Source organism: Phoxinus phoxinus, assembly GCF_949152265.1.
Source record: "Phoxinus phoxinus genome assembly, chromosome: 21".
NCBI classification, from domain to species: Eukaryota; Metazoa; Chordata; class Actinopteri; order Cypriniformes; family Leuciscidae; genus Phoxinus; species Phoxinus phoxinus.
The window spans coordinates 4,746,351-4,773,275 of NC_136896.1; the positions used below are offsets into that span (position 1 = coordinate 4,746,351).

The 26,925-nt window shown below is 38.3% G+C and overlaps 1 protein-coding gene and 1 long non-coding RNA gene across 3 annotated transcripts in view; one reads left to right on the top strand and one right to left on the bottom strand.

Annotated features, from left to right (window-relative positions):
* LOC306989466 overlaps positions 1-26,925 on the top strand; it is a 58,830-nt gene that overhangs the window by 30,752 nt on the left and 1,153 nt on the right. The window contains exons 3-4 of one of the 2 annotated variants that reach the window (XR_013795639.1): positions 12,593-12,731; positions 22,557-22,686. This is a non-coding gene — a long non-coding RNA (uncharacterized lncRNA). Of the gene's footprint in view, positions 1-12,592; positions 12,732-22,556; positions 22,687-26,925 lie in introns of those variants that run through there. The other variant, XR_013795638.1, reaches the window with a different exon arrangement.
* Positions 23,996-26,925, bottom strand: part of tcerg1l (transcription elongation regulator 1 like) — a 71,194-nt gene continuing 68,264 nt past the window's right edge. The window contains exons 13-14 of the mRNA XM_079595227.1: positions 26,161-26,279; positions 23,996-25,257 (exon numbers count right to left, since the gene is read on the bottom strand). Of these exons, the coding sequence (XP_079451353.1) occupies positions 25,101-25,257; positions 26,161-26,279 (276 nt within the window). The 3' untranslated portion in view covers positions 23,996-25,100. The remainder of the gene's footprint in view (positions 25,258-26,160; positions 26,280-26,925) is intronic.

Genomic DNA, 26,925 nt, shown 5'->3' on the forward strand with positions numbered 1-26,925 from the left:
ATGAAGCTCTGATGAGGATCTTTTTCTAATTTTACCCCTGAACAAATACAGTTTTGCATGCATGCATGGCCTTCTGGTGTCTTGTGTAGTTGAACAAAATAACATTTTATCTTCCAGGCTGTCTAGCTGTAGATTTGTATGAATCAATACTAATTATGAAATCCCTTGGTGGTGCCAATATTTTTTTTTTTCCAATGGTGAATAATCACTTGTCATCTATAAGTGATTTGAAAGATGAGATGAGAACATAATGACGCAGAGCATAAGCGGTTATAAGGTTATTTTTCTTTCATGCATGTAAATCAAGTAGGCAGCGTTGGTTGTTAGACATTGATTCGGCCATTAGTAGATTCAAAACATCAATTCACCCGGATAGCACATGCTGCAGTGTGAGAACACAAGGCAAGAAAGCAATAAGGAGGCATTGCATATGCAGAATGTGGGGAAATTTTATTCAATGTGTGCAGGGTTGGTCATAAATATGTGGTTGAAGGACCATGCTGTTATTTAAACGTGCTCTTTTTTTCCGAGCTATATTATGGTAAACATGATTTTTCTTGCCCTTTTAAAATGTTCTTTATATATAAGAAATAAGAAAAATAAGAAATGCAAATAAGCTTGGGCTGTCAATCGAATACATCTTTTAATTAATTTAAATATCTTACCTATGTAAGCTTGTTTCTGCCATGGAATAAAAACGCATAACCTTGTGAGAAATAAACTCAGAATTGCAAGATATAAACTCACAATTCGGACTTTTTTTTCTTATTATTGCGAGTTTGAATCTCGATCTAGATACAAACTCACGATTGTGAGTTATAAAGTTCAAATTGTGAGATAAAAATGTCACAATTACACTTTTTTTAGTACTCAATGTTGACTTTAGGTAAGAAAATTCTACAAAAGTGCAGGAAGTTCATGTTCTGATAATTGCATATTACTGAAAGTAATGTATGGATAGCTGCAGCATTTATGTATTCAGTGTTGTGTCTAAATATGTAGCAATCCCATGATTCTCTTTGGTCAGCTAATCTCTTTAGTGTGTATTAGTCAGAGCCTTTTAATAATTAGTAATGCCCCCTCATAAGACGTGTCCTCTCTGCTCGAGGCTGAGATGCTGGCGCCATGAGTTTGAAGCCAGGAAACTATCTGTCTGTCAGAAGTGCCTCAGCATGGAGAAATGACACAAACTCATTGAAGAATGAAATGAGGAGACCTGTCAAGTGTCAAACCTGTTTGATGTTGTACATTTCCCATCCAGAGTAGGAGAATCACAACATGGGGTGCAAGAAACATCAAGGGTAAAAGAGGAGAAACATGGAGTAGACCGAGGATCATGGCGGTCAGATCTCATGAAAGCACTGAATAAATATTTCACCCAAAAGTGAAAATTTTCTCACCCTCATGTCAATCCAAAGCCATATGAAAATATAGATTTATTTATTTTTCGAAAACAAAAGGAGGATTTTTTTTAATGCACTGGTCATTTATTTAAGCTGCAATTACAATTTATAGTGACCAGAGTTTTTAAACTCCAAAAAGCACAAATAAGCACCATAAAACTATTATAGAAGTGCTCAATTCAAGTCTTCTGAAGTCATTTGATTGCGTTGTGTCAGGAGAAAGATAAGTGAAGTCGCTATTCACTAAAAATTCAGCCTAGCTCTTCTCGGTACAATCATTAAATAGCAATGCCCAATATGTGAATGAATCATTCTTATCAGTTAGTTTTTTTTAAATGAACCAGTTCATTCACACAAATTGACTCATTTGAATCTTGTGATCTCGTCATATTGTTAAAAAGCTTAAAAGAGAAGACTCTTGTTCCTCGTATATATCTATCATATGGTTTTAGAAGAGATATAGCACACTTTTTTATGATGCTTTCACGTCCTTTCTAAAGCCTGGAAGTTTCATACACCATTCATTGTAATTACATACAGAGAAAAAAACACCACAGGTTTCAAAATCTGATATTTTGTGTTTGGAAAGACATGCAGGTGAGTGAACAATGACATTATTGTAATTTTTCTCAGAACAATTTTTTTTAATGTTGTATATTTTCACCTAAAGAAAAAAAAAGTATAGATTTTTTTTTTTTATGTGATGTGAATAATTTCCATCTCACTAAGGTTTGACAGTCTGGGTTGCGTGACAAAAAAAAAAGCTCTTGGCACGTATTGTGCGAGACATCATTTCTTGGTCGTAGCATGTTTTCTTCCCTCAATGATGTATGTATCCTAGATCATTGCAGGCTGATTTAAATTCCCAGCTTCCTTCCTCTTTGGATTCATTTCCATATTTCTCCTGCAGGGCCCCATATTGAAATCTGCCAAGCATTCTCTGAAGCAGTCTAGCTGAAAAAAGCTTAATTATTTTCTGCACCATTCTGTCCAGAACCTTGCAGCCAGCATCCAGCAGTCATATTTGCCTAGTTTTTCATAAGCTTTTTCATCTGTGTTCAAAAACAGCCTTGTATAAATTCGTACCTGATTATAAATGTATAAAGCATGGATGAAACATCCTCAGCTTCATAGTATGAAAACTCATATTTAATAGCAGACTTTGCTTTTGGCATATAGCTTGTGAAATCAAAGAACAGTAAATGGAAGTTGTTGTATGCGGCATTCACAGGTTTTAGTAAAATAATTTGCTTAGTATATTGATTAGTATGATTTCTGCCATTTCTCATTTAGTTACTCATTTTTGGTCTTTACAAATAATAAAAAAAAACACTTATAGATGTCTTGAACATTTCTATCACTATTGGATGGCTTTCATTCTTTCACACTGGTTTTATGAAAAGGTTTTGTATCTGCTGATGACTGCTGTGTGAATATATGTGTTGGCCTTTGGCGGTGAGCTTCCAAAAAGCTCCACAATAAATGCAACTGCATACTGACCATGCTTTCCCTTAACTTCAAACTATAAGCAATGCATTCTACCTCCTTGTTTCTGTGCTGGTAATTATTATTCAATATCTCTGCCACAAAGGAAATGCATTTTACTTTATGCTTCTGACATGAATTACTACAACATGGCAATTTTGTTGAGATGAAAAACATCCGGCCGGTTCCTCAAACTATCAATCTTAGAATGTCAAATCTAAACAAGACTAATGCAGCTCTGTTTAGTTCTCTAAATTTTGAGATTGAGTTAAATGAAGTCAGTAAGATTGCTTGCCAATAAGATGTGTGAATGTTATTAGGGCCCAAGCCCTGAAAGGGCGCAGAGCCCTATTGTTCTTCTAAGGGTTTTTAGGGCCCAAGCCCTGAAAGGGCGCAGAGCCCTATTGTTCTTCTAAGGGTTTTTTGTTTTTCTTCTTCTTCTTCTTCTTCTTTATAATAATTTTTTTTTCAAGGTTTTTGCCACTTTTGGGGGCCTTAACGTGCTCAAAAACTCTTGAAACTTTGCACACAGGTCAGAACCCGCGGCCATTAGAGCCGGACTGAAGCTGGTACCCGGGCGTGGCAGGGGGGCTCGACAGCGCCCCCTGGAACGGGGTCCGAAAACTTGGTCCATAAATCAAACACGCTTGCATGAAATAATATGAAACTCGGTACACTTATAGATCTCATCGGTTCATATATCCTTCATGCTCTGACTTTTTACCCCAGCCCAACAGGAAGTCGGCTATTTGGCGTAGTTTAAAAAACACATGCAATGGAATTTAAAATACTCCTCCTAGACGATTCAAACAATCACCACGAAACTCGGTCAGCATGAAGTCAAGACATTGAGGATGAAAAGTTGCGAGGGGATTTTTGATATCTCGAACGGTTTGGCCGTGGCGAGGAAACGAATTTATGGCGAATATTGGAAACAGGAAGTGTGTTATAACATCCTCATACATTAATTGATCTTGATGAAACTTCAGCAGTGTGTTCGCTGTAAGAGGCCGATCACATGGATGTGACTATTGTGAGTCAAAGTTATAGCGCCACCAACTGGCAGCAGGAAGTGTGTCACTTTCGAAATGCTTTGAAATCACCCTCTTATTTTTACCCGATTTGCTTCAAACTTCATCTGTATAATGTAAACACACAACAGATGTAGACCTGTGAAAGGATTATTGATATCTTTAATACTGTCGCCATGGCAACGCTTTAAACTTTTATATTCTTTTTGGATGCATTTGAGGCTCTTAACATGCTTCAAATTGCATGAAACTCAACATGCATTTGACATTTATTGTGTAATAGACATGTGTGAAGTTTCAGAAACGGGCGTGGTAAGGGGCTCAGTAGCGCCACCTTTAGTCAAAAATGGGGTATTAGTTTTACCTACAGTAACCAAACTCGGTACGTATATTCTTCTCTTCGATCCGGACAACTTTCTAATTTACAGTCATTAGCTCCGACCAACAGGAAGTCAGATATTTTGGTTTAAATGTGTACTGTTTGGAGCATTTTCCCTCTGCCCCTCTGTGTGTGTGTGTGTGTGTGTGTGAGGAGGGGGGCTAGTTTAGTTTAACCATTTCTCTGCTGTGTGCAAAATCTCTGGCACTTTTGAGGGCCTTAACATGCTCGAAAACTCTTGAAATTTTGCATACAGTTCAGAACCCGCGGCCAACAGGGCCAGGCTGAAGCTGGTACCCGGGCGTGGCAGGGGGGCTCGACAGCGCCCCCTGGAATGGGATTCGAACACTTGTCCGTATATCAAACACGCTTGCATGAATTAATATGAAACTCGGTACACATATAGATTTAATCGGGCCGAACAACTTTCCCTGGGTCAAGTTTTACGCCAGCCCAACAGGAAGTCGGCTATTACGGGTTGATTGGAGAACGCTTGCTCTCGCATTTGAAACACTTCTCCTAGAGAATTCATCCGATGACCACGAAACTCGGTCAGCATGAAGTCAAGACATGGAAGATGATAAATTGCCAGGGGATTTTTGATATCTCGAACGGTTTGGCCGTGGCGAGGAAACAAATTTATGATTAAAAAAGGATGCATAAAGTGTGTTATAACTTAGTTATAGTTTTACCTACAGTAACCAAACTCGGTACGTATATTCTTCTCTTCGATCCAGACAACTTTCTAATTTACAGTCATTAGCTCCAACCAACAGGAAGTCAGATATTTGAATGTGTATTTTCTCTCTCTCTGTCTCTCTGCCATTCTGTGTGTGTGTGTGTCTGTCTGTGTGGGGAGGGGAGGGGAGGGGAGGGGGGATGTGTGTGTGTGTGTGTGTGTGATTTTGGTTGGGTGACAGTTGTAGGTTACAGTTTGACAAGAGTTTATAGTTTAACAAAAGCACAATGTTGTGTTTCATTGCGAGTGTACACAAATATAAGGAAACACTTTGCATTTTGAATGATGTCCTGTGTGAACAAAATGACGGAGTATGTTTTCATGTCTCCATTCGATCGAGCCACACACACACACACACACACACACACACACACACACACACACACACACACACAGCATTCCAATCTTGACATCGCAGCATGTTCATTATAGCCTTAATAAAATTTAATAATAAAATAGTCAACCTAACATAAAAAAAATTACACTGCTCTGTTTAAATAGTCAGTTGTACAGTTCGTACCGTTCACAGTAAGCACCGCTCCACTGTGATGTTTCCAAGCATATATATATATATATATATATATATATATAATTAAAGCTGCAAGCAGCGATGGAGGGCCCAAGCCGGTAGCACCGCCACCCGGTGCCTTTAGTGCAACTAAAGGCACCAGGGTGGCGGTGCCACCGGCTTGGGCCCGCAATCGCTGCTTGCAGCTTTAATTTGTTTTTCTTCTTCTTCTTCTTCTTTATAATAAATTTTTTTTCAAGGTTTTTGCCACTTTTGGGGGCCTTAACGTGCTCAAAAACTCTTGAAACTTTGCACACTGGTCAGAACCCGCGGCCATTAGAGCCGGACTGAAGCTGGTATCAGGGCATGGCAGGGGGGCTCGACAGCGCCCCCTGGAACGGGGTCCGAAAACTTGGTCCATAAATCAAACACGCTTGCATGAAATAATATGAAACTCGGTACACTTATAGATCTCATCGGTTCATATATCCTTCATGCTCTGACTTTTTACCCCAGCCCAACAGGAAGTCGGCTATTTGGCGTAGTTTAAAAAACACATGCAATGGAATTTAAAATACTCCTCCTAGACGATTCAAACAATCACCACGAAACTCGGTCAGCATGAAGTCAAGACATTGAGGATGAAAAGTTGCGAGGGGATTTTTGATATCTCGAACGGTTTGGCCGTGGCGAGGAAACAAATTTATGGCGAATATTGGAAACAGGAAGTGTGTTATAACATCCTCATACATTAATTGATCTTGATGAAACTTCAGCAGTGTGTTCGCTGTAAGAGGCCGATCACGTGGATGTGACTATTGTGAGTCAAAGTTATAGCGCCACCAACTGGCAGCAGGAAGTGTGTCACTTTCGAAATGCTTTGAAATCACCCTCTTATTTTTACCCGATTTGCTTCAAACTTCATCTGTATAATGTAAACACACGACAGATGTAGACCTGTGAAAGGATTATTGATATCTTTAATACTGTCGCCATGGCAACGCTTTAAACTTTTATATTCTTTTTGGATGCATTTGAGGCTCTTAACATGCTTCAAATTGCATGAAACTCAACATGCATTTGACATTTATTGTGTAATAGACATGTGCGAAGTTTCAGAAACGGGCGTGGTAAGGGGCTCAGTAGCGCCACCTTTAGTCAAAAATGGGGTATTAGTTTTACCTACAGTAACCAAACTCGGTACGTATATTCTTCTCTTCGATCCGGACAACTTTCTAATTTACAGTCATTAGCTCCGACCAACAGGAAGTCAGATATTTTGGTTTGAATGTGTACTGTTTGGAGCATTTTCCCTCTGCCCCTCTGTGTGTGTGTGTGTGTGTGTGTGTGTGTGTGTGAGGAGGGGGGCTAGTTTAGTTTAACCATTTCTCTGCTGTGTGCAAAATCTGACACTTTTGAGGACCTTAACGTGCTCGAAAACTCTTGAAATTTTGCACACAGGTCAGAACCCGCGGCCATCAGGGCCAGGCTGAAGCTGGTACCCGGGCGTGGCAGGGGGGCTCGACAGCGCCCCCTGGAATGGGATTCGAACACTTGTCCGTATATCAAACACGCTTGCATGAATTAATATGAAACTCGGTACACATATAGATTTAATCGGGCCGAACAACTTTCCCTGGGTCAAGTTTTACGCCAGCCCAACAGGAAGTCGGCTATTACGGGTTGATTGGAGAACGCTTGCTCTCGCATTTGAAACACTTCTCCTAGAGAATTCATCCGATGACCACGAAACTCGGTCAGCATGAAGTCAAGACATGGAAGATGATAAATTGCCAGGGGATTTTTGATATCTCGAACGGTTTGGCCGTGGCGAGGAAACACATTTATGATTAAAAAAGGATGCATAAAGTGTGTTATAACTTAGTTATAGTTTTACCTACAGTAACCAAACTCGGTACGTATATTCTTCTCTTCGATCCAGACAACTTTCTAATTTACAGTCATTAGCTCCAACCAACAGGAAGTCAGATATTTGAATGTGTATTTTCTCTCTCTCTGTCTCTCTGCCATTCTGTGTGTGTGTGTGTCTGTCTGTGTGGGGAGGGGAGGGGAGGGGGGATGTGTGTGTGTGTGTGTGTGTGTGTGATTTTGGTTGGGTGACAGTTGTAGGTTACAGTTTGACAAGAGTTTATAGTTTAACAAAAGCACAATGTTGTGTTTCATTGTGAGTGTACACAAATATAAGGAAACACTTTGCATTTTGAAAGATGGTCTGTATGAACAAAATGACGGAGTATGTTTTTATGTCTCCATTGTTCGATCGAGCCTCACACACACACACACACACACACACACACACACACACACACACACACACACACACACACACACACACACACAGCATTCCAGCATTGCAATCTTGACATCGCAGCATGTTCATTATAGCCTTAATAAAATATAATAATAAAATAGTCAACCTTACATATAAAAATTGCACTGCTCTGTTTAAATAGTCATTTGTACAGTTTGTGCCGTTCATAGTAAGCTCCGCTCCACTGTGATGTTTCAAAAGCACATTTTTGCGCATTTGAAGAGGATAATTTTTCTATATTGGAACGTGAGTGTACAAAGTACAAAGCCTATAAAAAGAATAGTTTAGCATCCAAAAATGTTAATAATATATATATTATTATTATATATATAATAATATATATGTTAAAAATAGGGGGGGAAAAGAATTTACATAATATATATATATATATATATATATATATATATATATATATATATATATATATATATATATATAATTAAAGCTGCAAGCAGCGATGGAGGGCCCAAGCCGGTGGCACCGCCACCCGGTGCCTTTAGTTCCACTAAAGGCACCAGGGTGGCGGTGCCACCGGCTTGGGCCCGCAATCGCTGCTTGTTCACTTTGAATACTTAGGAAACATTTTCAATAGCCCGCCCCTTAGCCATGAGAATGTATTTCAGCCAACTATGAAATTATGCCTCTATTATTTGTCCTTGTATGGATAAGAGCCTCATGAAGATTTCCACACAAATAATGACAGAAATTTCATTTTTGGGTGAGCTGCTCCTTAAATGCTGAGTTGGTGAGAACTACAGTATAGCTGCTATAGAGAGCCTAAGTCCCGCCCCTTCCGGTGGACCACCATGGGACCTTATTTCGGAAAAATATTGTATGGTAGTCAATGGCGAGAGACAACAAATATTTTGATCTCGTTTGAATTGTGCCCTGAATTACACATATGATGTTTGTCAATTTAAAAGATACATTTTAAAGTCAAGAAAGTCGAAGTTTGATGTAAAACTGTTGAAGTATAAGACTGTGAAAATACGTAATTACAAAGACTACAAACCCAAAAGGCGCACAGTGACGTCAAACCTTTTCTCTCAATGAATGAAGCTAACTTTACTGAAGCTAACTTTACTGAAGCTAACTTTACTGAAGCTAACTTACTGAAGCTAACTTTACTGAAGCTAACTTTACTGAAGCTAACTTTACTGAAGCTAACTCTACTGAAGCTAACTTTACTGAAGCTAACTTTACTGAAGCAAACGTCTGTCATTTTTTCTATAGTCTTACGTTATAATCGCAACGTTACGCCGTGATGCCCTGAGTGTGTTGTACCAGACTGCACACACACGAGCAACGGTGACGTATAGTGCGAGACGAGAGATGTAGTTCATTGAGCGATTTTCACATAAAACTAAACGTTACTCTTCTGTTTTATGACGTAATTCAGGGCACAGTTCGGACGGAATAAAAAGATAAGTTGTCTCTCGCCATGACTACCATACATATTTTTTCCAAAATAAGGTCCCATGATCCGGAAGCGGAGGGGCGGGACTTAGGCTCTCTCTAGTGCCAGTCATGTAGTCAGCAGCGGGCACAATTTGCAGCATAAACAGGGCATAGTGCTCATTATACCCTTAAATTACTATTTTCTAATGCTTTTTCTCAGCAATAAATCTGACTATCTGCTTTCACTAATGTGGCAGTGAAGGGAAAGAGGTGCAGACAGACACGTGGCTAAATTAAACCGAGTTACCCCGATTATAAAACAATTGCTTTTCATTTTAAATGCGCATTCAATAGATTTGTTTGTTTTACTTGTTATTTTGTTTTAAAGTCCTACAGTTGCAAATATCACATCATATTTCTTAGAATTTAACATTTAAAAAATTACAAATATCTTTACAACGTCTGCTTGTGAAGTTGAAGGACTTCAGGTGCCATGTTGCTTAAGAAGAGACTTGGCCACGTACAAGTATGTGTTCAAGTACTTGAATTTTGATGCAATAGTTATGTGACATCTGATTGAGTCCCAGGTTCCTCATTCAATATTCACAATCCCGGCCCCTTGCCATGATCAAAGAGCACTATAAATAATAACCTGCAGCAATGGGATATATATATATGCTTTTCCAATTTGCTCAGTCTACCTTCTGGTGGAACTCGCACAAGTCAATGTAGGACAAGTCATGGTTGAAGTGAATATTTGATAGAGTGTCACAGAGAAACTTCCACACAAATTCAGAATGCTTGTGAAGTTCTGTTTGAAGAACCTGTTTGCACAAGGAAATGCTGTTCCCCTGTAAGCGGTAATGAACATTACTGTTTACATTGAAAATGTTCTGTGTGAATGGCTTAGTTGAATATTAAGCATCACAACTGTTTTCAACATTGAACATAATCAGAAATGTTTATTGAGCGGCAAATCAGCATATTAGAATGATTTCTGAAGGATTGTGTGTATATATTCCATTAAATATTTTAAACAGTTATTTTAAATTGGAATATTTTTTCTCATTAATACGGTTTTTAATGTGTTTTCGATCAAATAAATGCATCCTTGGTGTGCACGAAACGTATTAAAAAATATTACCGACAGCACACTTTAGAATGGTAGCGTATATGTTCTGATAATACAATTTGCAATGAAATCAAAAATGCAATGGAAAATTGTAGAAGGTATTTGTTTCAGACTTTATGCACTAATTCAATTCAAGTGTGTACTACAAATGTGTTTTTTTGGAACATAGACATTTAGCATATTCTAGTAAATATTGCTGATAAATATAAAATAAGTATATGAAGCAAGCTCTTTGTTTTGGTCCCTAATGAGGCCCTTGAGAAAGCAGCGTATGGTCAGCCTCGTCCTTGTGTGAATCACCTGTAAATGATAGATTAAAATAGCGTATGGAATAAACATTTTACACGCATTCCCTATAGACGGAAGATTACTTTTCCTCTCCGCCTGAAAAAGTGCCAAGACTTGATTAATTAGTCATCGAAAGTGGCACATCTCCTGCTAGAGAGAGCGAAACCCCAGCCAAATGAGGCACTGACAAATGGGAGAGGTGACACCAAGCTCTAATTGAGGATTTGGTGAATATTTCAGGAGTCAGGGAGCCATTTGCCACCCTGCCAGATTGGCCATTACAGACCACAGCTAAGAGACCCAGAGAAGCCAGAGACCTTTTACCTCACACGGGCTTTCAGAAAGGCAAGAGCAAGGATTACCTGTTTCCAGGCAGCAACAAGGTTTTGTTTTTAAATCAAACTGCTCTTCGGTTAGTTACCAGACGGCATGCGGTTAGACGGCTTAAAGGAGTGGAACCGTTATTTAACCCCACTCATTTCTCAAAACTCAGCATGTGATTTGCTGTTGCATCAACACAAATTGCTGCAGACAAATATTTGAGTGCCTTGCAGGGAAATGTACAATTTTCTCCACAGAAAGCACATGTGGGATTCTAGATGAGAAATGAATTTAAACCTCACACAAAACAATTGATCAAAAAAGATGCTGTCTGTATGAAAGTGTAAGTCTGGAATGCTTCGAAGTATTCACTTGTGGTATTTAAAATGTGCATCCGTTTCAGAAACGTACAGTTTTGGCATAAAAATATGATTGGATGAGCTTTTTACTCTATTTAGATTTGAACTCGTAGACTCAAGTGGCTTGTTGCTTAATTAACATATGATTTGAGCTACACTCAAGGTCATTGTGAAATGTTGGTTATGATGTATTAAAGAGGACATATTCTTTCATGTGAAGTGTTTGAGAATGAAAAACATCTGCAAATTTACAAAGTAAGCACTGTTTCTGTAAGCACTGTTCCTGAAATGCCTCGGTTGAGTTTTCTTCCGGGAACACAATATTCCTCATTTAAATAATTCCCACCCAAAGAAGCATTTGCAAAATGAAGGGCATAAGGCATGGTTGAGTTACGTTAATAGTGTGTTAACTTGCAGTTATGGTAAGGAGCGTGACATTTCTGAAACATTCTCGAAGTGGTTGACCAATCACAACACACTGGCTCAGCCGACCAATCAGAGCACATTGCACTTTTCAGAAGGAGGGGCTTCATAGAGACAGGAATTAAACAGAGCGTTACTGACTGACTGGGAAGAGAGGTATCATATTTGACATTAGACAATGTCAAATATGTGAAAAATAATGTGATTTTTTTTTTAACATTCAAGCATTAAACCAAGCATAAAAACCTCAAAAACAAAATCAAGACTTTGTAAAAGGGGATAGTATGGCCTCTTTAATGTGCCAATGAAATATTTTATTGGTGGAAGAATAGTTTATTCAGAATATTACGTACTTTTTTACTAACATGTTTGTATCATATTGCTGTTGCCACAGTTCTTATAAAAGCGATAAGCTGTGTAGAAAAACAAAAAAACTGTGTAGAAAAGTTTGATTACATTTATTTTTTTAAACATAACTTAGTTTCAAAAACATAAAGCTTTTTTATGATTTCCAGGTACGGTAAATAAAAATGATTCCAGAATGTGGTCTCAGACATTTGGATCACACCGTGTATGTTGCTTTGTTCTGACCAGCACATACTGTATGTAACCAGGCATTTATGAAGCTGCAGTAAGTGGCACATTGCTTGTCCAGGATTCTTTCTCACTCAATTTCCAGTGATTTTACAGCTGTCTAACAGCTTCCTGAATGTCCATTTGTCGACAAAGAGGGGTTGCCGTCCATTGATCCATTGTGTATCTCTCTGTCCATTGTGTGTCATTTATGTATCCAGGGTGATTGCTGCTTGGAAATGTTCTTCAGTGAATGGGGATGCTTGATGGACCATTACAGAGTGTAGATAAACGTCACTGACAGTAGACAGCAAAAATGGTGCTTGATTTGCCCATGGACTGGAATACGGGTCCATTAAGGTGAGCAGCAATAGAAAAAAAAACAAAAGAGAAAAACAAATGGTTATATCAATGGTCTGTCAGCCTACATTCTGTGTGTGCTTTACAAAGACAACGGCACAGTACATTTACTTGAGCTCAAATAGACAGACACACACACACACACACACTGGGCCAGAACATAAACAATTATAAATGCCTAACTTTGCTTAACTCTTAGTAAAAAAAAAATGCTTCTAAACTGAAAGGTTCAATCAATGTGTCACATTTCAGACAGTACTATTCACACTGTACGATATAAGTTCTACCATAGACACACACTGGGTTTCCCAAGCAGAAGAAAGTGAAAAATCAGTTTAAAACAACTGGGGTTTTGCAACTTCAGTGTTCAGCTGTAATGACAGAAATGTGTTAGACATAAGAGGGGTACGAGATCAGAAGCATATGTGCTGACCACTGCCCCATGACGCCACAAAATGCAAAAAGTGCACTTGTCTCGACTTCTTTGTTAAACTAAATGGCGTTTCATTGGTGGGTGCATTTCACCATTAATGTTACAACTATAAAATGGTCTGGGACAGATTGTCTTCATTGCTTGCTCTGCATATGCAAATAGACGGCAAAAGCTGCACACAGACGCGAAACGGCAAAAGCGCAGTCTGTTAAATGACCAATGCACTGTCAGCTAGAATAATACCAGCAGTCAGCCCCACAAAGCGTCTTCATTTTAAGGGACATTAAGTTGCAGGTCTTTAATTTATCACTGTATAACGAGGCTCATGAAGGCCATGGGGTTTGGATCCTCTTCTAGACTCTTGTAAATATTCAGAGATATACTTTATTAATTCAACATATTAATCAGTGTTGAAAATGTTAAACTGATTCGAATATTTAGACAACGTTCAGTTAAGCTCGCCAACTAAACTGAGTGAAATGCATTTGCCCATATGAAAGCACAGCATGAATGCATATAAACATTATTAATGAATGAGGGATGCACAGCCTCAAGTTATTTTAAAGCCAATAATATATTTTTGGTGTACTAAAAACGAAATGGTAAAAAAAAAAAATGTATCTTATGCTTTTTGTCCTTTTTTGGATATATTTTTCTGGATACGAACACCTAGCATCACATTTTGTGTTTCATGGAAAAGACTAAATAAAATGGAGTTGGAACGATATGGGAGTGAGTAAATGGTGGCAAATTCATCACACTGGTGATGTCAACCACTCCTAAACCATGATTATCTGTGAAAACTGGGTCATTTTTTTCCACTGTTAACATTAAAAGTAATGTGTAGTGCATATTGCTGTGTGCCCTGCCTATTTTTAAGATATAGGGCCCTATTTTAACGATCGGAAATGCAAGTATCAAACGCAAAACGCAAGTAACTTTGTGGGCGGATCCTGGGCGCTGTTGCTATTATACCGGCGGGGTAAATGACTCTTGCACCCGACGCGAAACTAAAATGTGTTGGTCTGAAGTAGCTTCATTATTCATAGGTGTGGTTTGAGGCGTAACGTGAAATAAACCAATCAGAGCGTCCTCTCACATTCCCTTTAAGAGCAGGCGCGCTTGTTCCATGGCGGATTGCTATTATAACGGCGGCAGAAGCGGTTCACAGCCGAGGAGACCGACGTTCTCGTCTGGGCCGTAAAACACAGAGAAGTGACATTGTATGAGGATGATGGGAGAAACCAACCCAAATTAGCTTCGGTTATACGGCGTATAATAATTTGGGTAAATGTGTAATCTAGATTTATGCCTATTTTTTTCACATCTTCATGGACACAACAATGATTTCCCTCGTGTGTTAATATTTTTCCTTGTAATAATGTATGATTTGCAAAAAGTAAAACTGCTGCATCTGTTTAGATTAGAGAATCAAAGTGTATGCGCGTTGTGCACACGCTACATTATGGCCAAGCATGCGCCCTTAAAATAGCATATGATTATCGCGCAACGCGACACTGTCTTTAGACTAGGTTTTTCCTGGTCAGTGGCGGAATTGTTTTATAAAACTGGAAAATAGCACCAGGGAGCGTTTGCGCCGGAACACGCCGCCTCTTTTCGCTGAACCGCCCCCGCGAGCGCAAGTTCATTCCCTAATTTACCGACGTGCGTCTGTGGAGGGAAAAGTCCGCTATGCACGGGTGCAAAATAGGAATGATACATGCGTCGGTTACAAAGTCAATTGCGCTGGGTGCAAGATAGGGCCCATAGTCAGAGTCATCTTTTGTAGCCTATTGACATTGTAGTTTGTTCTGCCGCCTGCATTCACTCTGATATCGATCAAACTACTGAATGTCTCCTAATTAGCATAAAGCAAATTGGAATTAGCCCTTCAATGAAGCAGCAGCTTGCTAAAGATTTATCAGAGTTTGGAAACACAGAATGAGCAGTTTGAATTGTTTGATTTGATGTTGAAATATTTATAGAACATGATGAATTGACTTCTTTGAGATCAAGAAATTCATTTGTGTTTGCACAAATCTGATTTAGTTTGCAGATCTGTATGGAAGCTTGTTTTCACCACTGAATAAATAGTCAGAATTGCATGATATAACACATTTCTGACACATAAAGTCAGAATTAAGTGATATAAACTCACATTTCTGACACATAAAGTCAGAATTAAGTGATATAAACTCACATTTCTGAGACATAAAGTCAAAATTGTGTGATATAAACTTGGAAGTTGTTCTGAGATTTAAGAATGTCTGTTTATTTTTTGATGATCTAGCTAGATAGATAGATGGCATAATTAATAATAATTCGTTACATTTATATAGCGCTTTTCTCGGGACTCAATGCGCTTTACATAGAAGGGGGAATCTCCTCAACCACCACCAATGTGCAGCATCCACCTGGATGATGCGACGGCAGCCATATTGCGCCAGAACGCCCACCACACACCAGCTTACTGGTGGAGAGGAGACAGTGATGAAGCCAATTAGTATATGGGGATGATTAGAAGGCCATGATGAACAGAGGCCACTGAGCAAATTTGGCCAGGATGCTGGGGTTACAGCCCTACTCTTTCGAAAGACATCCTGGGATTTTTTGTGACCACAGAGAGTCAGGACCTCGGTTTAACGTCTCATCCGAAGGACGGCGCTCTTTGTCAGTATAGTGTCCCCGTCACTACACTGGGGTGTTAGGATCCACACAGATCACAGGGTGAGCGCCCCCTGCTGGCCTCACTGACACCTCTTCTACCAGCAACCTGGTTTTCCCAGAAGGTCTCCCATCCAAGTACTAACCAGGCTCAGCCCTGCTTAGCTTCAGTGGGCAACCAGTCTTGGGCTACAGGGGTGGCATGGCTGAACATCTAAAGTGTACAATGTATTTGCACTTTAGAATTCATGGATTCATGTTGCCACAGGGCTAAACTTTTTGTGTCAGGGATTGGTATAAATGCGAGAGATATCAGACTTCAGATGCTTCATAAAAATGGCCACAGGTGCAGATGTATTTGCCCACAATCAAGCTGGCACTTCTAATGTAGAAGAAAATGTTTGACTTGGGAGGAATAACACTCTGAAAACCACAGTTTTTGCCCAGCAGCTTTGCATATATCACTCTGGTAGTTTTAATGCCTTGTCTGTGTCTCTATGCCTGTTGCTGTGTGATATTTATGTGTGTAACAAAATCTGGTATGCAAAATGTATGTATTATGTAGTGGGGGTCGAAAGACCAAGATTAAGCTATACAGCTTTGAGTACAAATAGTTGGGATTTTCTTATACTGTTGATTTATTGTTTATGGTTTTAATATTGCACCATTTGTTAATTTGTATTTATTTATTATTATTATTTGTTTGTTTGTTTGAGTAAATCAGGACAGTATTATTTAGTGTACATTTGTTGCTAATGTGTGTGATCATTTTACAGATAATCTTATAGTGGCTGATGTGGTTCAGAGTTGAAAACCATGAATTATTAAACTAAAAAAGGGGGCGGAAATGCCACGCAGGTACAGATGAATTCAGTTCTCGACTTGCAATACAAGATAAAATCTAAATAAAAGGTATTATCTTGCGACAGCACAACATGTGTTGAAATAGAAACCCCTTTGGCAGCCAGAGCACATCAGCTAGCACTGAGAGACACATGTTGTCTTCATTCTCCTTATGTTGTGTGAATTATACGTACACGGCAGAACTGCTGGAGCAAACTGTGGTCGGAAACAACAGCAAAGAGTTTGTGAATGGATGGAGCAGTTCCAGGGGGTCGACAGCCGAAACACGCCGGCTGGCCAAAGCGGGATGATTCTAACCGGCGAGTGATACTGCACTCTCATGAATATTGCATCGATAATGGTTTTCAGTTTGCCATAGGTATACAGAACCAACTTGTTACATTTTTCATTAGCTGTTTCCATCCACCTATTTTTATGTGAATTTTGGGTTACGCTTTATTTCGACAGTTCACTTTAGACATTCTACTAACTATAACTTGGCAACTACATGTCAACTAACTCTCATTAGAGTAATAGACTGTTAGGTTAGGGTTAAGTTGTCATGTAGTTGCAAAGTTACTTATGGTCAGTAGAATGTCTGTTGGGGAGCATCAAAATAAAGTGTTAACAGATATTATGCAGACAGTCTACTAATACTCTAATGAGAGTTGGTTGACATGTAGTTGCAAAGTTACTTTTGTCAAATAGTAGAATGTCGAAAGTGGTGGCCCATCAAAATAAAGTGTTTTTATTTTGGATGTCACATAAAAAATGGTGGTTGGAAATGCCATGATGTGCATAAACTACATTTACCGAATACATATCCCTCAATGTGCAACAAAAAACGTGACTGCCTCAACAGTAAATGTGATGGAACAAAAGCTGGGTTAGTTTTAGATTTTGGTTTAATTTTGGTGTTCTTTTGGTGTAATTTTTTTAATCTCATTCTTATATTCATAATTATATCCAACAACAATCTTATGATTTGAAGATGTTTATTTGTAGTGCTCCTTCCTGAAAGCATCATTATTATTCATCTAAAAGCTTTTCACCACCAATCTTCCCTATTATTAACATAGTTACACATGTGCAAAAGAAAATGAATGACATTTCAAATCGGCTTTTTGAAGATGAAGTGTTCTGTTTTCTTTCTAAGCAATTAGGATTTACTTTAAACCAGGTGAAAAATATAATTGCCATAGATTGTTCTGCTATTGTGTCATTTCCATTGTAATATAAAAGTGGCAAATTGTAAAATAACGTCTTCATTTCCAGAATTCCTGCCTTTCGTTAGTCTTGATGTCTGCATTTTGATCAATATTGATTGTGATGCATTACCACAACAGTGCTGCACCTGCGCTCGCTCAAGCCGGCATGCTCTTATTTCAACCTTTTTTCTTCTGTCCTTTCCTCCCTTTCTGTACCTCTTGAGACAGGTTTGATTCTAAACCACTCATTTTTCTCAATTATCAAGAGATATATACTTGCGTCAGCACTCCAGTCTGGTCACAGCTGATGCCACGTCAATTTTTTTACCCCTGACTCTACGTTTCCTCCACCGAGCCAGATGTTTGATTTATTCAAAATTGTGCAAGTTAGACCTCTGTAGGTGCTGGTTGTCACAATTGCATAGCAGTATTGTTTAGTTATAGTGTTAGTATGAAACACTATAACTATTATGAATTAAATTAATTCAAATTATAATTTTTACACATCTTCATGGACACAACAATGATTGTGTTTTTCAAATTGTTTTTTAATAATATTTTTTTTGTATATAATCACAGTTAGTAAGACATTTTGTGCCACAAACAGTCATTATTTAGATTTGTATGACCATTTCCCACCTTCTTTCTGACTCTTAGAATTAAATCTGCTATTTTTATTCTGCTATACTCTCTTTGCATGTGCAATGAGATATTTGCAAGCTGTAGGTTTGCTGTTTAATGTTATATAAAGTAGTATTTTTCTGTTCTTTCCTACATCGACAGCCTCTTTATAAGGACTTCATATGTTGAAATGATTGAGTGAGCCATTTTTACTTTCAGTCTGTTTCACTGGGGAGAAATGTTATAGTTTTGAAAGTTACAGTATATCTTCATGATACAATGATCTCTTTTAACTCAAAAGATCAAGGGAGCTTTGATTCCTCATGATATGAGTTTTGTGTTGAAAATTAAGTCACTTCAAGTGGCCATAATATTCACTTTTGGAAAATTAAGTATATATCTCCTTCTTTCTGAACTTTTTTGCTTTACCTCTAAGACTTCAATACAATGCCCTCTGTTGTGTTTTGCTAACCTCTTTGCATTTTGCTTTTGCAGTGAATACTGAATTGATATGTAAATGTTAAAGTGCTTATGATTGTGACATAATGAAAAATCTGATTTTCCAGCAGCTGTTTCCATCAATGGTGTTTTAAATGTTTAAAAGTCATCTGTAGTAAACCAAACGCTTTTAATTCGAAAGAGCATGGGAAATTATGTTTCATATGGGGAATATTAAAAAGTTTATCAGTAGGCCGGGCCCAATCGTGAAATTTAGTAGTTAAGAGTAGTTGATGTTGTAAGTTGTTATTCACTGGTAATTGTGCCTTTCAGAGCTGTTAACCCATGAACTGGATCACTGAGTCACTCAAAAAGTGGATCAGTCTGATTCGTTAATTAATCATTCATTGGTATTGATTATTTTCAGTTCAACCATTTGTGGCTTAGTAATTTTTCAAATATTAACTTTCACGCAGTGTGTAATATAGCTGTTTGTGAATGTAAAAGGTCTGCAAAGTTTTAAAGGTCAAAGTGTTCTATTCTTACATATAACAACCTCTTGGACAACAACCAGTCTGGTTTCAAAAGTGGCCACTCAACTGAAACTGCCCTGCTCTCGGTTATTGAAGCTCTGAGACTGGCAAGAGCAGCTTCCAAATCCTCACTACTCATCTTGCTGGATCTGTCTGCTGCGTTTGACAGTTAACCACCAGATCCTCCTGTCAATCTCCAATGGTTCAAGTCTTACCAGGTCCTTCAGGTTGTAATGGAGTGGTGAAGTGCAAGTCGCAACATCTACTGGGGTGTCTCAGGGCTCAGTGCTTGGACCACTTTTCTTTTCCATCTAAATGTCATCACAAGGATCTGTCATTCTGAAACATGGGTTTTCCTATCACTGCTATGCTGATGACACACAACTCTACCTCTCATTCCAAACAGAGGATCTGACAGTATCTACTTGCATCTCGGCAGACCTGACATACATTTCTTGCTGGATGAAGAACAACCACCACCTTCAACTTAACCTTGTGAAAACAGAACTGCTTGTGGTCTTGGCCAACCCAACACTTCATCACAACTTCTCCATTCAGATAGGTTCTTCAACCATAACTCCAGCCAGGACCTTGGAGTTGTGACTGATGATCACTTAAACTACACAGACCACATTGCTAGAACTGCCCGGTCCTGCATAGATAGAGATAGAGACGCATCTTTTTTCTGCAACACTTGACCCATAAATATTAACACTTACTATTATATATTTATATATATTTTTTAAACTTGCTTCGTGTACTGTGCTGGACTAACTGGGACAGGTCACGGCACTTGCATATTGTTGCCCTTGCTTCTGTTGCTCTCCTCATTTGTAAGTATCTTTGGATAAAAGCGTCTGCTAAATGATTAAATGTAAAATGTTAAATAAAGTTCCCATATGGTCTTCATTTACTGCCCGCTAACAACGTCTACTTGTTCCCGCCCTCAAACACTAGTTTTAGCTGAGAGTTTGGTTTTGTGCTGTTTTCAGCATTCCAAATCCACTTTGCATGCAATTCAAAAGTATGAGGACTCGCTCTGGAATTGATACGGTAAAACCGATGTCATCATAATTGTTCATATCGCTGTGTATCAAGAGCTGACTTAGCTTCCGGAGCTGAAATTCATATTTGGTAATCGTTTCTGACTCGCGCTGTAAGCGGTAAACCAATCACAACAGACTGTGCCGTCTGACCAATCAGAGCTGAGTAAGCTCTCGGAAAGGAGCCGAGGCCTTCACAGGGGAGAGCCTAGTTAACACAATCTCTGCTGACACTTCAGGGATGTGTTGTGGCTGAGAGACTGAATCTTCGAAAGAACCGTTTCAGACTCTGTAAATTAAGTCGTGTATAGTATGAGAAAATTAAAGTGATTTTCAGCACACTGAAGGTGGACCATGATTTCAATTCTTTATCAGTCTTTTCTTGGAACATAGAGTGAAAAACTTCTGCATGTCTCAACCATCTGCAACCATGCCCTTCCAGTCAGGTCAGGTACTATATAGTGATCTCTCCCCCTCACCCTGAGCTTTCCTCCCTGATCCTGCACCACAGTCACCTGCGGTTTCAATAATGGATAGGAGTAGACGCACGCTTGGAATGAAGCCAGAGACTATGGATGTCCCGTGGAGCCATAATGGAGTTTACTCCCCCATAAAACAGTTTGCCAGCGCACTGTCTGCCGTCCCTGTGCTTATTTATAGCTGTGTTTCATTGAGTTGACACTGATGGAGAAGGGCTGTTGACTTTTCCTCACCAGTGAGTCGGTTCAATCAGCCTGTGTGAGGCACAGAGGGAATGCAGCACTACTGACGGCCTGAACACACTCCGGCTCCGTCACCCAGTAAACGAGCGCTGGGCCTCAATGCCAGTCCAAATTCTCCATCATTCCCGATGTGTGGACGGCTCCACTGCTGTACGTGCTGTGAGAGGAGATAAGTCAGAGGGAAATACATTTATATGGTGGAAGAATATACAAGGGGAATTTCCTCATGGAGTTGACACTATTTAATTTAACACAATTTGAGAGAGGATATCATTTTCTGATGTACTTCAAGTATTGATGATTGGTAATATTTTAACAGGACTAAATATTTTGAAGAAAGAAATAAAGTCTACATTTAAGGCCCTTTTTAGTTTGGACACTGTGACATTTATTCCTGTGATGCAAAGCTAAATGTTCAGTATCATTACTGCAGTCTTCAGTGCCACATGATCCTTCAGAAACCATTCTTATATGCTAGTGTTAATTAGACTAAATTAAGAGAGACAACTGTGCTTAAGGTGTTGAAATAGATGTGGCTTATTGTTATTTCTGCAGGGAGTGAAAAGGTGTCCTTCTGCTGTAGAAGTGCTATACTAAGTGTTGTGCTTTAATAGTTATTGTGTATTGGATGTTGTATTATAGAACAACTGGAAAAGATAATTGAATCTATTTGTTTTTATTCCCACTGTCAGTGTTTTCAAAAATTGTATCGCTTCTTCCTTCAAACTTTGATTAAAGCGAAAAACAAAGTGTAAGTCATTGTGGGTTTCTTCCAGGTTATTTATCCCAATCCCAAAAGAATCAACAAAAAGCTATTTGTCATAGTGACCACAGCTGTGAAGCTGCATACCATACATGTAGTCTTCTGAAGTCACGCAGGTTTGACAGAATTTTCATTTCTGAGTGAAATATCCCTATAACTGATCACTGTTTTTCAAACATAGGTGCCCACTCTATGTCATTGTTAAAAAGTCATGACTTGTACCATGCTGGCTATTTGTGTTGTATTATCTAGACAGATGCAGACGTCATTGGTCCCTTCACTATAGAGCGTGGTTCCCTTGACCCCATTGATCCAAGACAGGCTGAATAAGGACTGAGTACATCTGAAAGATACTTCTCCAGCTTCAGTGCATGGCTGTGTGTGAAAAGGGTTTCAAATAATCATTGGGCTATGGGTAAAAAAAAAAAAAAATCAGGTTTATTTCCAGCCTTAGTATCACATTCATTAAATATTCAGGGTTTTCTTGTCTCAATTGTCTCTGGTGTTGAAATAATGAGGGTGCTTGTGATGAAATACAGTCTTTGTTGTGTTTGTAGGCAATGCAGCTGAAAACAGGCCACCACATTAAACCAAAGAGCTTCAGAGATGCCCAAAGAACATGGCGAAAATGTCAATCATAACAACATGAATCTAAGAATCATCACCCAAAGTCTATATACAAAAGATTTATTATTTAACGCTGGGTGCACACTGTACAATTTACAACTGTTGCTTGTCAGACTGTAAGAACATGATCCTGGTAAGTAACTCATCCAGAGTTTTACATCATCAATCCGTGGCACGTTCATTGACTGTGAGCTGCATTTATGTGTGGGTTAGAAATGGTGGCTAGCAAACACAAAACATCTCTATCTTTCATTTAATCATTGTAAAAAATGAAGATGTGATTGTCGTAAAAGTCACTCTGCAAGACTGCGCCTCAAAACGTACTGCCAGAATTTCGTTGGGGGTAAAATTAACTAAAATCAAACTAGCGATCAAAGACTTCAGGTTTTGGTCTACGATCAGAGGAAACTTTTAGGTTTTACAACATTTGTCTGACGACCAAATCAAAACCAAAATCTTAGTGTGCACCCGGATTTATTTTTTAAACATGATGTGTGAGAAATGTTAATTGTTTGTATGTGTCTTGCTGACAAATGTGCACAATAACAAGTGAACATTTTCCATCAACATTTAATTAGTCACACTGAATTCTAACATCTAGGAACACAAAATGAAACTGGACATTTATTCAGCTGACATTTCTCCTGGCATGTCAAAGTTAATTAGGAAACTGGACGTGAATAACTTGTTTTCTGTGCCCAAGAAGATTGAATGTGACAAATTTCTAGAGGTCATGTGTATTATATTCAGAAATGTTTAATTGAAAATTGCTTTTTTATTTAACTTTCAACAAAAAACAATTATCAATAAAATCAAATGATCGGAGACTGAAAGCTCTAACTAAAGTATTATAGTAGAAAATGTAAATGTATAATGAAATGTCAACATAATATCATACATATTCATGTCCCAGCAATAAGGATGACATTGGAAAGTTTTGCAACGGTCACTTTCCCTTTTTTATTTATTTATTTTAATTTTGTCACCATTTCTTAAATCCAAAGATTATGCACATATGTTTTAATGTCTTGAAAACAAACATTTGGATTCCTGGGATGTTTTGAACATTGTTGTTCATCCTGCTTGTTCAAAAATGACCCTTGTTCAAATTGCAAGAATGACTATGCAGAAGTCTAAATGTGCTGAAAATGATATCCAAATATGTAGTATTTCTTTATACAATATAATCTTAATCTTGTTTTTCAAGTAAAACAATGTCTGTTTGTTTTTCTGAAAGAAAGATCGGTGCAGTAAAATAGCTGGTAACATTGGCATTGTCAACATAAACAAAAAAAAATCCATATTGTTAAGCCCTGAATATGGTGTTCAGTGTGTATAAAAGCTGACAGAAAATGTAAAATTGCATTTCAACCAGGATAAATAAAATAATTTATTTAATCATACTTGCAAATAGCTACATGAATTGAATGCAGCCTAAACATCTACAGTCCTTTCAATGAAATCTCTCTCTGTAATCAGAATCCACTTGAGATTTACAACGCTTCACAGAGCTGTACATGAATTTTCTGTAAAAAGCATCACTTTCATTTTACGATACCATGACAAATTTAATTACAACAAACCATTAGACAACATTTGAAAAATTCTATCGATACACAACGCCACTTACTGTTTCTCACGGATGCTGTCTGAATCTGGACTTATGGTACGTTTACACGACAACGATGTACTAAAAACGGAAACGTTCTTCCGAAGTTGTCAAAACGATCCCCGTTCACACGGATCTGCGAAACCGACTAAAAACACTGTATTATTCATGCCAGGCCAGTAGTTGGCGATGTCACTTTGTAAAGAAACACTATGCGCCTTTTTTGAACACAGAATACTCATGCGTATGACGTCACCGGTTTCACAAATGTACGTTTTTGTAGTTTACACAGAGACGACAACCGTATTGTTTTCAAAATCTTGCACTTTGACCAAAACACCATTGCCGTATAAACGAACAGCCAAAATGCATATAAAGTTTTCCGTTTTTAGCTGAAAACGGTGTCGTGTAAACGTTCCCTTACTCTGATAAAATGGTTTCACTTCTACGGTCACTTTCAACACAGCGCCAAGTAAATCAACATCTATTTACAATTTTTATAAAAATCATTTTCCACCTGTGCGCACAGGTCAATGGCTTTAGATGCTTCTATTGAGTCAGACTCTGTATTCATGTTCAGTGTTGTGATTTAGGAACCGTGTTTTACTCAAACCGGAGATTAAGAGCTTCAATATGAAACACATTCAGATATAGAGAGTTAATCCCCAAACCGCTGCCCAGACCCAGCTGGTTTTGTATTTGTTCCTTTGTTTGAAAGTCATTCATTGAAAAGCAAACAGCAACACTGCCCTTGGCATTTGGTCAGACATATAGGCAGATGGTATCACCGTCTACGCTGTGATAAACGGTCACAGGAAATCAGTTCACAGTAGTGTGGAGACTTCACGTCCCTGTCCGCAAGCACTCATCTCATCTTCCTCAGACGCATTCGGTTCTCCTTGTCCCGCTTTTTCAATGTGCTGATGAACTGGGTAAAAAACAGTTCCTGGTCTTTCCTCTTCAGAACCTGTTTGAATCGAGGATCTTTTCCGTACTTGTCCAAAAACTCTTTAAACGTTGACCTACGAAAGAGAACATCAAAATGAGATCATTGACAGTCATCAAATGTTTGACATCAGTGTGATGGTCCTCAATTGCGATGGTTTTCATGGCTAGACTTTGAAAGACGTCTCGTTGAGGAGATTATACAGTCGCGAGTCTGGAAAAGAGCTGAAAACACATGAACCTGCACGCAAATACAGCAATAATGCAAAATTTTACAAGGAAACCACATATTTTGGTGCATTTGCTATCTGAAATCTTTAATTAAATAATTTGCTAAGGATACAGTGCATTCTGGGGGGTTATTAGATCATTTTCTAGGCAGTTGCTAGGGTGTTTTTGCTAGGGTTTTCTAAGCACATTTTTTTTGTGTGTTCTGGATAATAAGATGTTGTGTTGCCTTGTGAGAACTTGCAATGAAAGCATGCTGAGGAAATGTTTAATGCAAACAGATCTATATCATATTTCTTCACAGCAGTTAATTATTTAAGATGATTTTTTTCTTTAAAAAGAAAACTTTTTAGAACTCATTGTTTTGCTTCAAGGACAGGAACTGTGAATGTGTTAATATTAGTGTATGGATTCACATCTCTTCCATTCCATTCATTATAAATGACTCATGTGAAGTATAGAGTAAAAGCAAAATCCAGACAACCTACAAAGAGGCAAACTTCAAGCCGAGAGCTAATCCCTGTGGCATGTTTGAATTCACTTCTGTCAGAGACCTTTAATAAGAAACAAGGTTATAATGAAATACACCCCCCCCCCCCCCCCCCCAAAAAAAAGGACCCCAAACTGCAAAAACCATCAGTTATTTACACCTTTGCTGAATGAATAATCCTCTCTAGAGATGTTTTTTTTATTAATGCATCGGCAACTGCAGTCACTTGTTTCATCTCATATACTGTATATTATAAGCTCACCTGGTTGTGATTTTTGACTCCTCCAGCAGTTTTCTGTATTCTTCTTTTGCTTGCTGGAGTTTGCATTTTTTCTCTTTGTGCTCCTCTTTCATTCTTGCTTTGACAAACTGATCATAAATCTGTGGGCAAAAAAAAAAAAAACTTGTGAAGATAAATGTAATGTTTATTTATACTACAGGGCTGTTAAATGCATTATTATGCTTGGTCGACGAACGTTTTAAGGTGTTCAATTATTTTCGGGGAAACGCACGGCTAAAGTAGTTCCTGGCAGGTCTTGACCGGATTACAGGTTCATATCACTTCGCCAACTGATTTCAGTTATTTCAAAGTTCCTTACAGCCTACAACAGCAAAATAACCAAAAACCCACAACGACACTGACCAAGCAAATAAATATAGTAAACAATAGGATCAAAATGACAAATTATTTCCATGTTTTTTTGCTACAAAATTACATTTTATTATGTATGGAAAAAGCACATACCCTTTTTCTCCCACTCAAACGCACACACATAATATAGTGCGACACACACTCGCACAGCAATGTGTCATTAGTGCTGTTTTGATGATTTTACCAGTAAAATAGTTAAGCAACTTAGAAGCTACATGGCATTCCTCACTAGCAAGGTAATAACGGCGCTGTTCTTGAAGGAGATACACTTACAGCTCAGTTGGGGATATTCAATTTAATCAATCAATCAATAATACTATTGATTAACATTACCAAACATGGACGTTTTATTATTATTTTAATTTAATACTGCGA